At 43.0% G+C, this 14,520-nt stretch overlaps 1 protein-coding gene across 1 annotated transcript in view; it reads left to right on the top strand.

Moving 5' to 3' along the window:
- The window catches only part of RACGAP1 (Rac GTPase activating protein 1), a 145,043-nt gene extending 132,418 nt beyond the window's left edge, over nt 1–12,625 (top strand). The window contains exons 14-15 of the mRNA XM_053705552.1: nt 11,563–11,671; nt 11,766–12,625. Coding sequence (XP_053561527.1) covers nt 11,563–11,671; nt 11,766–11,841 — 185 coding nt within the window. The 3' untranslated portion in view covers nt 11,842–12,625. The remainder of the gene's footprint in view (nt 1–11,562; nt 11,672–11,765) is intronic.
- Nucleotides 12,626–14,520: the final 1,895 nt, after the last annotated feature.

Genomic DNA, 14,520 nt, shown 5'->3' with positions numbered 1-14,520 from the left:
AGCGCCTGCGTGGCCACGCAGGACTTGGTATGCGGATCTAGTGGACATGTCCTCTCTGCCACCGTGGAAACTTCCTTTGAGACAGGACCTTCTCATTCAAGGTCCTTTCCAACATCCAAATCTAATTTCTCTGCAGCTGACTGCTTGGAGATTGAACGCTTGATCTTATCTAAGCAAGGATTCTTTGATTCGGTCATCGATACTTTGATACAGGCTCGAAAGCCTGTCACTAGAAAAATCTATCATAAGATATGGCGTAAATATCTTTATTGGTGTGAATCCAAGGGTTACTCATGGAGTAAATTTAGGATTCCCAGGATTCTGTCCTTTCTCCAAGAAGGATTAGAGAAAGGGTTATTAGCAAGTTCTTTAAAGGCACAAATTTCTGCTTTGTCAATTTTGCTTCACAAACGTTTGGCAGATGTGGCAGATGTTCAGTCTTTTTGTCAGGCTCTATCTAGAATTAAGCCTGTATTCAGACCAATTACTCCTCCCTGGAGTTTGAATTTAGTTCTTCAAGGGGTTCCGTTTGAACCTATGCATTCCATAGATATTATATTGTTATCTTGGAAAGTTTTTAGTTGCTATTTCTTCTGCTCAAAGAGTTTCTGAGCTTTCAGTGTTACAATGTGATTCGCCTTATCTTATATTTCAGTCTTATAAGGTGGTTTTACGTACCAAACCTGGATCTCTTCCTAAGGTTGTTTCAAATAAGAATATCAATCAGGAAATTGTTGTTCCTTCCTTGTGTCCTAGTCCTTCTAAGAAGGAGCGTCTGTTACATAACCTGGACATGGTCCGTGCCTTGAAGTTTTACTTACAGGCGACTAAGGATTTCCGTCAATCATCTTCATTATTTATTGTTTATTCTGGAAAGCGTAGGAGTCAGAAAGCTACGGCTACCTCTTTCTTTTTGGCTGAAGAGTATCATCTGCCTGCAATATGAGACTGCTGGACAGCAGCCTCCTGAAAGAATTACGGCTCATTCTACTAGGGCTGTGGCTTCCACATGGGCCTTTAAAAACGATGCATTTGATACTTTTGCTTCTTCTGAGGCTGTTTTTGGGAGAAAAGTTCTTCAAGCAGTGGTGCCTTCCGTTTAGGTCTCGGTCTTGTCCCTCCCTTTTCATCCGTGTCCTGTAGCTTTGGTTTTGTATCCCACAAGTAAGGATGAAATCTGTGGACTCGTCGTATCATGTAGAAGAAAAGTAAATTTATGCTTACCTGATAAATTAATTTCTTCTACGATACGACAAGTCCCACGGCCCTCCCTATCATTTTTAAGACAGATTATATTTTGTTTTATTTTTACAACTTCAGTCACCTCTGCACCTTTTAGCTTTTCTCTTGTAAGATGTATCAAGTCCACGGATTCATCCTTACTTGTGGGATATTCTCCTTCCCAACAGGAAGTGGCAAAGAGCACCCACAGCAGAGCTGTCTATATAGCTCCTCCCTTAGCTCCACCCCCCAGTCATTCTCTTTGCCTACTCTAAGAAACTAGGAAGGGCAGAGCGAGTGTGGTTCGAAGACAGTTGTGCTTTCAAAGATCCTATGGATAAAAAATTAGAAGGTCTCTTGAAGAAAATTTTTGTTCATCAAGGTTTTTCTCTCCAACCTATTGCGTGCATTGTTCCTGTAACAGCTGCAGCTGCTTTCTGGTTTGAGGCTCTAGAGGAGGCTCTTCAAATGGAGACTCCATTAGAGGAGATTATGGACAGAATTAAGGCCTTTAAGTTGGCTAATTCTTTTATTACAGATGCCGCATTTCAACTGGCTAAATTAGCGGCAAAGAATTCAGGTTTTGCCATTTTAGCACGCAGGGTGTTATGGCTTAAGTCCTGCTCTGCTGATGTGTCCTCTAAATCTAAACTTTTGAACATTCCTTTCAAAGGTAAAGACCCTATTCGGGCCTGAACTGAAAGATTATTTCAGACATCACTGGAGGGAAAGGTCATGCCCTCCCTCAGGATAGATCAAATAAGATGAGGACCAAACAGAATCTACCGTGGACTTAAAGGATGCGTATCTACACATCCCTATTCAGAGATCATCATCAATTTTTCAGATTCGCCTTTCTAAACAGGCATTACAAGTTTGTGGCCCTTCCCTTCGGGTTGGCCATGGCTCCCAGAATTTTCACAAAAGTGCTAGGGTCACTTCTGGCGGTTCTGCGACCACGGGGCATAGCAGTGGCGCCTTATCTAGACGACATCTTAATTCAGGCGTCGACTTTCCAGCTGGCCAAGTCTCACACGGACATCGTGTTGGCTTTTCTGAGAGCTCACGGGTGGAAGGTGAACATAAAATAGAGTTCTCTCTTCCCTCTTACAAGAGTTTCCTTCCTAGGGACTCTGAGAGACTCGGTAGAAATGAAAATATTTCTGACGGAGGTCAGAAAATTAAAACTCTTAACCACTTGCCGAGCTCTTCATTCCATTCCTCGGCCATCAGTGGCTCAATGTATGGAGGTAATTGGACTCATGGTAGCGGCAATGGACATAGTTCCTTTTGACCGCCTACACCTCAGACCACTGCAACTATGCATGCTCAAACAGTGGAATAGGGATTATGCAGATTTATCTCCTCAACTGCATCTGGACCAGGGGACCAGAGACTCTCTTCTCTTGTGGTTGTCTCAGGACCACCTGTCTCAGGGAATGTTTTCGCAGGCCAGAGTGGCTCATTGTAACGACAGATTCCAGCCTGCTAGGCTGGGGTACAGTCTTGAACTCCCTGAAAGCACAGGGCTTATGGTCTTGGGAGGAATCTCTTCTTCCGATAAACATTCTAGAACTGAGAGCGATATTCAATGGGCTTCAGGCATAGCCTCAGCTTGCTGCGGCCAAATTAATCAGGTTTCAGTCGGACAACATCACAACTGTAGCTTATATCAATCATCAAGGAGTCCTCTAGCGATGATGGAGGTAACCAAAATAATCCGGTGGGCAGAGGATCACTCTTGCCATCTCTCAGCAAGCCACATCCCAGGAGTAGAGAACTGGGAGGCGGATTTTCTAAGTCGTCAGACTTTTCATCCGGGGGAGTGGGAACTCCATCCGGAGGTAGTTGCTATGAGGCACACCAGAATTGGATCTGATGGCGTCTCGTCAGAATGCCAAACTTCCTTGTTATGGGTCCAGGTCCCAGGATCCCAAGGCGGTACTGATAGATGCTCTAGCAGTGCCTTGGTCCTTAAATCTGGCCTATGTATTTCCACCATTTCCTCTCCTCCTACGTCTGGTTGCCAGAATCAAGCAGGAGAGAGCTTCGGTAATTCTGATAGCACCTGCGTGGCCACGCAGGATTTGGTATGCAGACCTAGTGGACATGTCCTCGGTTCCACCGTGGACTCTGGCAATGAGGCGGGACCTTCTAATCCAAGGTCAGTTCACACATCCAAATCTAATTTCTCTGCGTCTGACTACTTGGAGATTGAACGCCTGATTCTATCAAAGCGTGGTTTCTCTGAGTCGGTCATTGATACCCTGATTCAGGCTAGAAAGCCTGTCACCAGGAAGCGCTATCATAAGATTTGGCGCAAATATCTTTATTGGTGTGAATCCAAAGGTTACTCGTGGAGTAAGATTAGGATTCCTAGAATACTGTCTTTTCTCTAAGAAGGTTTAGAGAAGGGATTATCTGCTAGTTCCTTAAAAGGACAAATATCTGTTTTGTCTATTCTACTACACAAACGTCTGGCAGATGTCCCAGACGTTCAAGCATTTAATCAGGCTTTGGTCAGAATCAAGCCTGTATTTAAACCTTTTGCTCCGCGATGGAGCCTAAACTTAGTTCTTAAAGTTCTTCAAGGGGTTCCGTTTGAACCTATGCATTCCATAGATATTAAGCTTCTATCTTGGAAAGTTTTGTTTTTAGTAGCTATCTCTTCGGCTCGAAGAGTTTCTGAGCTATCTGCTTTACAATGTGATTTCCCCTTACCTTGTTTTCCATGCAGATAAGGTGGTTTTGCGTACCAAACCTGGGTTTCTTCCTAAGGTTGTTTCTAATAAGAATATCAATCAAGAGATTGTAGTTCCTTCTCTGTGTCCTAATCCTTCATCTAAGAAGGAACGTCTGTTACACAATCTTGATGTGGTTCGTGCTTTAAAGTTCTACTTGCAAGCAACTAAAGATTTCCGTCAAACATCTTCTTTGTTTGTTGTTTATTCTGGTAAACGGACAGGTCAAAGGGCTACGGCTACCTCTTTCCTTTTGGCTGAAAAACATCATCCGTTTGGCCTATGAGACTGCTGGACAGCAGCCTCCTGAAAGAATTACTGCTCATTCTACTAGAGCTGTGGCTTTCACATGGGCTTTTAAAAATGAGGCTTCTGTTGAACAGATTTGTAAGGCCGCCACTTGGTCTTCGCTTCATACTTTTTACAAATTTGATACTTTTGCTTCTTCGGAGGCTATTTTTGGGAGAGAGGTTCTACAAGCAGTGGTGCCTTCCGTTTAAGGTCCCTGTCTTGTCCCTCCCTTCATCCGTGTTCTAAAGCTTTGGTATTGGTATCCCACAAGTAAGGATGAATCCGTGGACTTGATACATCTTACAAGAGAAAACATTTATGCTTACCTGATACATTTATTTCTCTTGTGATGTATCGAGTCCACGGCCCGCCCTGTTTTTTAAGACGGGCATATATATTTTTATTTTAAAACTTTCAGTCACCACTGCACCCTATAGTTTCTCCCTAGCCTTCGGTCGAATGACTGGGGGGTGGAGTTAAGGGAGGAGCTATATAGACAACTCTGCTGTGGGTGCTCTCTTTGCCACTTCCTGTTGGGAAGGAGAATATCCCACAAGTAAGGATGAATCCGTGGACTCGATACATCACAAGAGAAATAAATGTATCAGGTAAGCATAAATTATGTTTTCCTTTCTCTTCCTAAAGAAACCTTCGGTCGAATGACTGGAGGTGGAGGGGAAGGGAGGAGCTATATATACAGCTCTGCTGTGGTGCTCTTTGCCACTTCCTGTTAGCAGGAGGATAATATCCCACAAGTAAGGATGAAATCTGTGGACTCGTCGTATCGTAAAAGAAATTAATGTATCAGGTAAGCATAAATTTCCTTTTCTTTTACAAGATACGACGAGTCCACGGATTTAATCCTTGTGGGATTACGCCTCCTGGTCAGCAGGAAGTGGCAAAAAGCACCACAGCAGAGCTGTATATATACCTCCTCCTTTCCCTCCCACCCCCAGTCATTCTCTTTGCCTGTGTTAGTGAGAGGAAAAGGTAAAGTGAGGGCTTGTAGATTGAACGCTTGATTTTATCTAAGCGAGGGTTCTCTGATGCGGTCATCGATACCTTGATTCAGGCTCGTAAGCTTGTTACTAGAAAGATTTACCATAAGATATGGCGTAAATATCTTTATTGGTGCAAATCCAAGGGCTACTCGTAGAGTAGGATTAGGATTCCCAGGATTTTATATTTCTCCAACATAGGTGTGTCCGGTCCACGGCGTCATCCTTACTTGTGGGATATTCTCTTCCCCAACAGGAAATGGCAAAGAGCCCAGCAAAGCTGGTCACATGATCCCTCCTAGGCTCCGCCTACCCCAGTCATTCTCTTTGCCGTTGTACAGGCAACATCTCCACGGAGATGGCTTAGAGTTTTTTAGTGTTTAACTGTAATGGATAATTCTGTCAAAAACATTTTAGCCAAAATGAACACTTATCAGCGTAAGCGCGACTGCTCTGTTTTAGATACTGAAGAGCATGACGACGCTGATATTAATATTTCTGAAGGGCCTCTAACTCAGTCTGATGGGGCCAGGGAGGTTTTGTCTGAGGGAGAAATTACTGATTCAGGGCACATTTCTCAACAAGCTGAACCTGATGTGATTGCTTTTAAATTTAAGTTGGAACATCTCCGCATTCTGCTTAAGGAGGTATTATCCACTCTGGATGATTGTGACAAGTTGGTCATCCCAGAGAAACTATGTAAAATGGACAAGTTCCTAGAGGTGCCGGGGCTCCCAGAAGCTTTTCCTATACCCAAGCGGGTGGCGGACATTGTTAATAAAGAATGGGAAAGGCCCGGTATTCCTTTCGTCCCTCCCCCCATATTTAAAAAATTGTTTCCTATGGTCGACCCCAGAAAGGACTTATGGCAGACAGTCCCTAAGGTCGAGGGAGCGGTTTCCACTTTAAACAAACGCACCACTATACCCATAGAGGATAGTTGTGCTTTCAAAGATCCTATGGATAAAAAATTAGAAGGTTTGCTTAAAAAGATGTTTGTTCAGCAGGGTTACCTTCTACAACCAATTTCATGCATTGTCCCTGTCGCTACAGCCGCATGTTTCTGGTTCGATGAGCTGATAAAGGCGGTCGACAGTGATTCTCCTCCTTATGAGGAGATTATGGACAGAATCAATGCTCTCAAATTGGCTAATTCTTTCACCCTAGACGCCACTTTGCAATTGGCTAGGTTAGCGGCTAAGAATTCTGGGTTTGCTATTGTGGCGCGCAGAGCGCTTTGGTTGAAATCTTGGTCGGCTGATGCGTCTTCCAAGAACAAGCTACTTAACATTCCTTTCAAGGGGAAAACGCTGTTTGGCCCTGACTTGAAAGAGATTATCTCGGATATCACTGGGGGTAAGGGCCACGCCCTTCCTCAGGATCGGCCTTTCAAGGCAAAAAATAAACCTAATTTTCGTCCCTTTTGTAGAAACGGACCAGCCCAAGGTGCTACGTCCTCTAAGCAAGAGGGTAATACTTCTCAAGCCAAGCCAGCTTGGAGACCAATGCAAGGCTGGAACAAGGGAAAGCAGGCCAAGAAACCTGCCACTGCTACCAAGACAGCATGAAATGTTGGCCCCCGATCCGGGACCGGATCTGGTGGGGGGCAGACTCTCTCTCTTCGCTCAGGCTTGGGCAAGAGATGTTCTGGATCCTTGGGCGCTAGAAATAGTCTCCCAAGGTTATCTTCTGGAATTCAAGGGACTTCCCCCAAGGGGGAGGTTCCACAGGTCTCAGTTGTCTTCAGACCACATAAAAAGACAGGCATTCTTACATTGTGTAGAAGACCTGTTAAAAATGGGAGTGATTCATCCCGTTCCATTAAGAGAACAAGGGATGGGGTTCTACTCCAATCTGTTTATAGTTCCCAAAAAAAGAGGGAACGTTCAGACCAATCTTAGATCTCAAGATCTTAAACAAGTTTCTCAAGGTTCCATCGTTCAAGATGGAAACCATTCGAACTATTCTTCCTTCCATCCAGGAAGGTCAATTCTTGACCACGGTGGATTTAAAGGATGCGTATCTACATATTCCTATCCACAAGGAACATCATCGGTTCCTGAGGTTCGCATTCCTGGACAAACATTACCAGTTCGTGGCGCTTCCTTTCGGATTAGCCACTGCTCCAAGGATTTTCACAAAGGTACTAGGGTCCCTTCTAGCTGTGCTAAGACCAAGGGGCATTGCTGTAGTACCTTACTTGGACGACATTCTGATTCAAGCGTCGTCCCTTCCTCAAGCAAAGGCTCACACGGACATTGTCCTGGCCTTTCTCAGATCTCACGGATGGAAAGTGAACGTGGAAAAGAGTTCTCTATCTCCGTCAACAAGGGTTCCCTTCTTGGGAACAATAATAGACTCCTTAGAAATGAGGATTTTTCTGACAGAGGCCAGAAAAACAAAACTTCTAGACTCTTGTCGGATACTTCATTCCGTTCCTCTTCCTTCCATAGCTCAGTGCATGGAAGTGATCGGGTTGATGGTAGCGGCAATGGACATAGTTCCTTTTGCACGCATTCATCTAAGACCATTACAACTGTGCATGCTCAGTCAGTGGAATGGGGACTATACAGACTTGTCTCCGAAGATACAAGTAAATCAGAAGACCAGAGACTCACTCCGTTGGTGGCTGTCCCTGGACAACCTGTCACGAGGGATGACATTCCGCAGACCAGAGTGGGTCATTGTCACGACCGACGCCAGTCTGATGGGCTGGGGTGCGGTCTGGGGATCCCTGAAAGCTCAGGGTCTTTGGTCTCGGGAAGAATCTCTTCTACCGATAAATATTCTGGAACTGAGAGCGATATTCAATGCTCTCAAGGCTTGGCCTCAGCTAGCGAGGGCCAAGTTCATACGGTTTCAATCAGACAACATGACAACTGTTGCGTACATCAACCATCAGGGGGGAACAAGGAGTTCCCTGGCGATGGAAGAAGTGACCAAAATCATTCTATGGGCGGAGTCTCACTCCTGCCACCTGTCTGCTATCCACATCCCAGGAGTGGAAGATTGGGAAGCGGATTTTCTGAGTCGTCAGACATTGCATCCGGGGGAGTGGGAACTCCATCCGGAAATCTTTGCCCAAGTCACTCAGCTGTGGGGCATTCCAGACATGGATCTGATGGCCTCTCGTCAGAACTTCAAAGTTCCTTGCTACGGGTCCAGATCCAGGGATCCCAAGGTGGCTCTAGTGGATGCACTAGTAGCACCTTGGACCTTCAAACTAGCTTATGTGTTCCCGCCGTTTCCTCTCATCCCCAGGCTGGTAGCCAAGATCAATCAGGAGAGGGCGTCGGTGATCTTGATAGCTCCTGCGTGGCCACGCAGGACTTGGTATGCAGATCTGGTGAATATGTCATCGGCTCCTCCTTGGAAGCTACCTTTGAGACGAGACCTTCTTGTTCAGGGTCCGTTCGAACATCCGAATCTGGTTTCACTCCAGCTGACTGCTTGGAGATTGAACGCTTGATCTTATCGAAGCGAGGGTTCTCAGATTCTGTTATCGATACTCTGGTTCAGGCCAGAAAGCCTGTAACTAGAAAGATTTACCACAAAATTTGGAAAAAATATATCTGTTGGTGTGAATCTAAAGGATTTCCTTGGGACAAGGTTAAGATTCCTAGGATTCTATCCTTCCTTCAAGAAGGATTGGAAAAAGGATTATCTGCAAGTTCCCTGAAGGGACAGATTTCTGCCTTGTCTGTGTTACTTCACAAAAAGCTGGCCGCTGTGCCAGATGTTCAAGCCTTTGTTCAGGCTCTGGTTAGAATTAAGCCTGTTTACAAACCTTTGACTCCTCCTTGGAGTCTCAATTTAGTTCTTTCAGTTCTTCAGGGGGTTCCGTTTGAACCCTTGCATTCCGTTGATATTAAGTTATTATCTTGGAAAGTTTTGTTTTTAGTTGCAATTTCTTCTGCTAGAAGAGTTTCAGAATTATCTGCTCTGCAGTGTTCTCCTCCTTATCTGGTGTTCCATGCAGATAAGGTGGTTTTACGTACTAAACCTGGTTTTCTTCCAAAAGTTGTTTCTAACAAAAACATTAACCAGGAGATTATCGTACCTTCTCTATGTCCGAAACCAGTTTCAAAGAAGGAACGTTTGTTGCACAATTTGGATGTTGTTCGCGCTCTAAAATTCTATTTAGATGCTACAAAGGATTTTAGACAAACATCTTCCTTGTTTGTTGTTTATTCCGGTAAACGGAGAGGTCAAAAAGCAACTTCTACCTCTCTCTCTTTTTGGATTAAAAGCATCATCAGATTGGCTTACGAGACTGCCGGACGGCAGCCTCCCGAAAGAATCACAGCTCATTCCACTAGGGCTGTGGCTTCCACATGGGCCTTCAAGAACGAGGCTTCTGTTGATCAGATATGTAGGGCAGCGACTTGGTCTTCACTGCACACTTTTACCAAATTTTACAAGTTTGATACTTTTGCTTCTTCTGAGGCTATTTTTGGGAGAAAGGTTTTGCAAGCCGTGGTGCCTTCCATTTAGGTGACCTGATTTGCTCCCTCCCTTCATCCGTGTCCTAAAGCTTTGGTATTGGTTCCCACAAGTAAGGATGACGCCGTGGACCGGACACACCTATGTTGGAGAAAACAGAATTTATGTTTACCTGATAAATTACTTTCTCCAACGGTGTGTCCGGTCCACGGCCCGCCCTGGTTTTTTTAATCAGGTCTGATAATTTATTTTCTTTAACTACAGTCACCACGGTACCATATGGTTTCTCCTATGCAAATATTCCTCCTTAACGTCGGTCGAATGACTGGGGTAGGCGGAGCCTAGGAGGGATCATGTGACCAGCTTTGCTGGGCTCTTTGCCATTTCCTGTTGGGGAAGAGAATATCCCACAAGTAAGGATGACGCCGTGGACCGGACACACCGTTGGAGAAAGTAATTTATCAGGTAAACATAAATTCTGTTTTTCTCAAAGAAGGATTGGAGAAAGGGTTATCGGCAAGTTCCTTAAAGGGACAGATTTCTGCTTTGTCTATTCTGTTACAGAAACGTCTGTCAGATGTTCCAGAAGTTCAATCTTTTTGTCAGGCTCTAACTAGAATCAGACCTGTGTTTCGACCTATTGCTCCTCCTTGGAATTTGAATTTAGTTCTTAATGTTCTTCAAGGAGTTCCGTTTGAACCTATGCATTCCATAAATATTAAGTTGTTATCTTGGAAAGTTTTGTTTTTGGTTGCTATTTCCTCTGCTCGCAGAGTTTCTGAGCTTTCAGCTTTACCGTGTGATTCCCCTTATCTTATTTTTCATTATGATAAGGTGGTCTTACATACCAAACCTGGTTTTCTTCCTAAGGTGGTTTCTACTAAGAATATTAGTCAGGAAATTGTGGTTCCTTCCTTGTGTCCTAATCCTTCAAAGAAGGAGCGTCTGTTACATAACTTAGACGTGGTTCGTGCCCTGAAGTTTTACTTGCATGCGACCTAAGGATTTTCGGCAATCATCTTCATTGTTTGTTGTTTTTTCTGGGAAACGTAGGGGATAGAAAGCTACGGCTACCTCTTTCCTTTTGGCTGAAGAGTATCATCCGTCTTGCTTTTATGAGACTGCTGGACAGCAGCCTCCTGAAAGAATTACGGCTCATTCCACTAGGGCTGTGGCTTCCTCATGGGCATTTAAGAATGATGCTTCTGTTGAACAGATTTGCAAGGCTGCAACTTGGTCGTCTCTTCACACTTTTTCCAAATTTTACAATTTTGATACTTTTGCTTCATCTGAGGCTGTTTTGGGGAGAAAGGTTCTTCAAGCAGTGCTGCCTTCCGTTTAGGTTCCTGTCTTGTCCCTCCCTTTCATCCATGTCCTATAGCTTTGGCATTGTATCCCATAAGTAAGGATGAAATCCGTGGACTCGTCGTATCTTGTAAAAGAAAAGGAAATTTATGCTTACCTGATACATTAATTTCTTTTACGGTACGACAAGTCCACGGCCCACCCTGTTTTTCTAAGAAAGGTTTTTATTTTTGTTAAACTTCAGTCACCTCTGCACCTTGGCTTTTCCTTTCTCTTCCTAACTTCGGTTGAATGACTGGAGGTGGGAGGGAAGGGAGGAGCTATATATACAGCTCTGCTGTGGTGCTCTTTGCCACTTCCTGCTGACCAGGAGGCGTAATCCTATAAGTGAGGATGGAATCCGTGGACTCGTCTTATCGTAAAAGAAATACATTTATCATGTAAGCATAAATTTCCTTTTTGAAAATATAGGTTCTATATGCATACATGTATTTTGTTTTGTTTTTTTTGTTTTTTTTGTTTTTTTTTTAACACTTTTTTTTCTTTTTTTTATTATTAAATAGTCAGCATGTTGGGACCTCTAACAACTCCTGAACACCAGATCACAAAAACACCTTCCACAAGTTCACTATCCCAAAAGATGAAATCTACACTTGGGAAGAGCACACCGAAGTAAGTGCATTCAAATTGGAAATCTTGTATAGTAATTAGGAAGGGGAATTATTTTCTTCAATTTCTTATATATTTTTGTTTTTTTATTTTTCAGGTTTGGAAGCAAAAGTAAATCTGCAACCAGTATTACAAGACAAGGCAACTTTTTTGCATCTCCTCTTTTGAAATAATGACGGGCTTGCACAAGTCTCTAGTGCCTTCATTTTATGCTTTTTATTATTATTTTTTTTTATTTTTTTTTTAAATACTGTAAAAACTGTAATATACTGTATTTGGCAATATTCCTATTGAAAACTGAAGTTTTTATTTTCTTGCATGTTTGTTTTTAAACGTTAAACTTCCAATGCTGGAAAAATGTAATTTTAGAAGGGAGAAAAAAAATTGTTTTGGTTTTGTAACTTGCTGCTTTAAATAATCATTGTAACTTGGATGCTGAAAATTATATTCAAACATGATTATTTTATTTTTGTTTTATAAGAATGTGTGCAACAGCTGGTGTGTCTTTAAACACATTTTACATATTATAAATAGTCATGCTTTCCATATACAGTCAGTAAACAATAGGATTTGTCGTTTTTTTTTTTTTTTTTTTTTTTTTTTTTTTTTATAGATTTTAGATGTATTTTATATGGAATAATGCACTTTGTAAATACATCACTGATAAATTATCCTTCAAAAACAAACTTTCTTTCTTTTTGTTTAAAACAAAACCAAAAACCTGGATTCGTGTTGTGGAACTGGTATGTACATTTTAATGTCTGGGGAAAAAAACAAACAAAGGTTGGAGTCTCCTCATACTTCTAAATTATAAGATTAATTGATGACATGAATAGCCAAGAACATCTAATTCTGTTACAGTAGAAAAGCAAAAATTATAAAGTGCTCTAAGAAGCTCCACATCAACCAGCATGCCTAAGAAAAAATAAGAAATAGATAATAATTTGACTTTATAAATACAAAAACTTTACTGAAAATCTGACAATATATTAAAATGTGCCTTTCTAACACAATAAAAGATCTAAAATAAACCACCGGTGGTATCTACTGAAAGTTATAGTGTAGCTATATTAGGGTTTATTTTATAGGTAAGTATTTAGTTTTTAAATAGGATTAATTTACGTACTTAATAAGAGTAATTTTTATTTAGATTTATTAAAATAATATTTAAGTTAGGGGGGTGTTAGGGTTAGTATTAGACTTAGGTTTAGGGGTTAATTAGTTTAATATAGATGGCGGTGGTATGGGGGGGCAGGATAGGGGTTAATAAATTTATTATAGGTGGCGACGGTGTAGGGGGGGGCAGATTAGGGGTTAATAAATTTAATATGGGTGGCGGCGGGGTCCGGGAGCAGAGGTTTAGGGGTTAAACAATTTAGTTGCGGCGGGGTACAGGATCCGCAGGATAGGGGTTAATAAATGTATTGTAGATGGCGGCGGTATAGGGGGGCCAGGATAGGGGTTAATAGGTATTATGTAGGTGGCGGAGGGGTCCGGGAGCGGCGGTTTAGGCGTTAATACATTTATTATAGTTGCAGCAGTTTAGGGGTTAATACATTTATTATAGTTGTGGCAGGGTCTAGGAGTGGCGGTTTAGGGGTTAATAACTTTAGTTGCGGGGGATGGCGGTATAGGGGGTAGAACAGTATAGTATAGTGTGGGTGCTTAGTGACAGCTTATCAATAAAGCTGTAGAAAAGCCGAAGAGCAGCGAGATCGGATGAGTGATAACTATCACAGTCCGCTGCTCATCGCCCCGTACTTGGTGCGCAGCTTTTTGACAGCTTTTTTGATAACTTTTGCGAACATATTCAGGTCCGCGGCGGCGATGTGAGGCGAGCTTAGGCGAGCGTATTGGGGCCGGCGAAGGCAGGTACGTACAGAGCTTGATAACTAGAGGCCTATATCTCCTCCTTCACCAGAGGATCAGCAACGTGATTCAGCCATGTCTCAATCTGAAACTGATGTTATTGCTACAACCTTCCAAACACTTCAGGATGCTGCTCCAGCTACAGTGACCCCTAATTTCATTCTGGAATCTTCCAAATCCCTACTGGCGGCGCATCACTCTTCTTTTCAATCTCAAATTACCGCCTCTTTAGCAGACCTGCGGAGGGATCTCACCTCCACTTCAGAACGACTGAATATAGTGGAAAGGAAGCAGGTGGACAAGGCTAATATCTTATATACTCAAAATCGAGCGGAGCAGTTAACCACCTTGGATGATAAAATGGAAGACCGCTCCCGCCGTAACAATCTGCGGCTGCGGGGTGTTCCAGAAAATGTAGCTCCTGGAGATCTAATGCCATTTCTAATGGAGTACTTTGGATGTTTGGCCTGTCCCTCTGATTCTAACGAAGGCCTTATTGATAGAGCTCACAGAGCCTTACGACCTAGAAGCCTGTCATCTGAAAAACCTAGAGATGTTATTGTGAGGTTACACTTCTACACCTATAAAGAGAGGTTGGTGAGAGCATCCCTTTCTAAGCCTACCCTTCCAGCTCAATTTCAGGACAGTACTGTGATGATCTTTCTTATCATACGCTTCAGCAGCGAAAAACGTTTGGGGACTTTACCAAGTTTTTGAGAACCCACAACATCAAGTACCGTTGGGGTCATCCCACCAGGCTCATAGTTCACAGGGACAATCAACAACATACCATCACTACCCTGGACCAGTGTCAAAGACTTATGAAACTTTGGGACATATAAGTACCAACACATAACCCTCCAAAGACTTCATTGGATCCGTCAGCCCCACTCTGGGTCTCTGCTCCACAAGGAGCCTCTAATGGTTCAGATGCTATTAGCTTAGCCCGGGAAGATGATGACAATTAAATAAGTATTGGTTGT

The sequence above is a fragment of the Bombina bombina genome, chromosome 3 (assembly GCF_027579735.1).
Source record: "Bombina bombina isolate aBomBom1 chromosome 3, aBomBom1.pri, whole genome shotgun sequence".
NCBI lineage: Eukaryota > Metazoa > Chordata > Amphibia > Anura > Bombinatoridae > Bombina > Bombina bombina.
The sequence above is the reverse complement of the archived record's forward strand: the minus strand, read 5'-3'. Positions and strand labels throughout refer to the sequence as shown.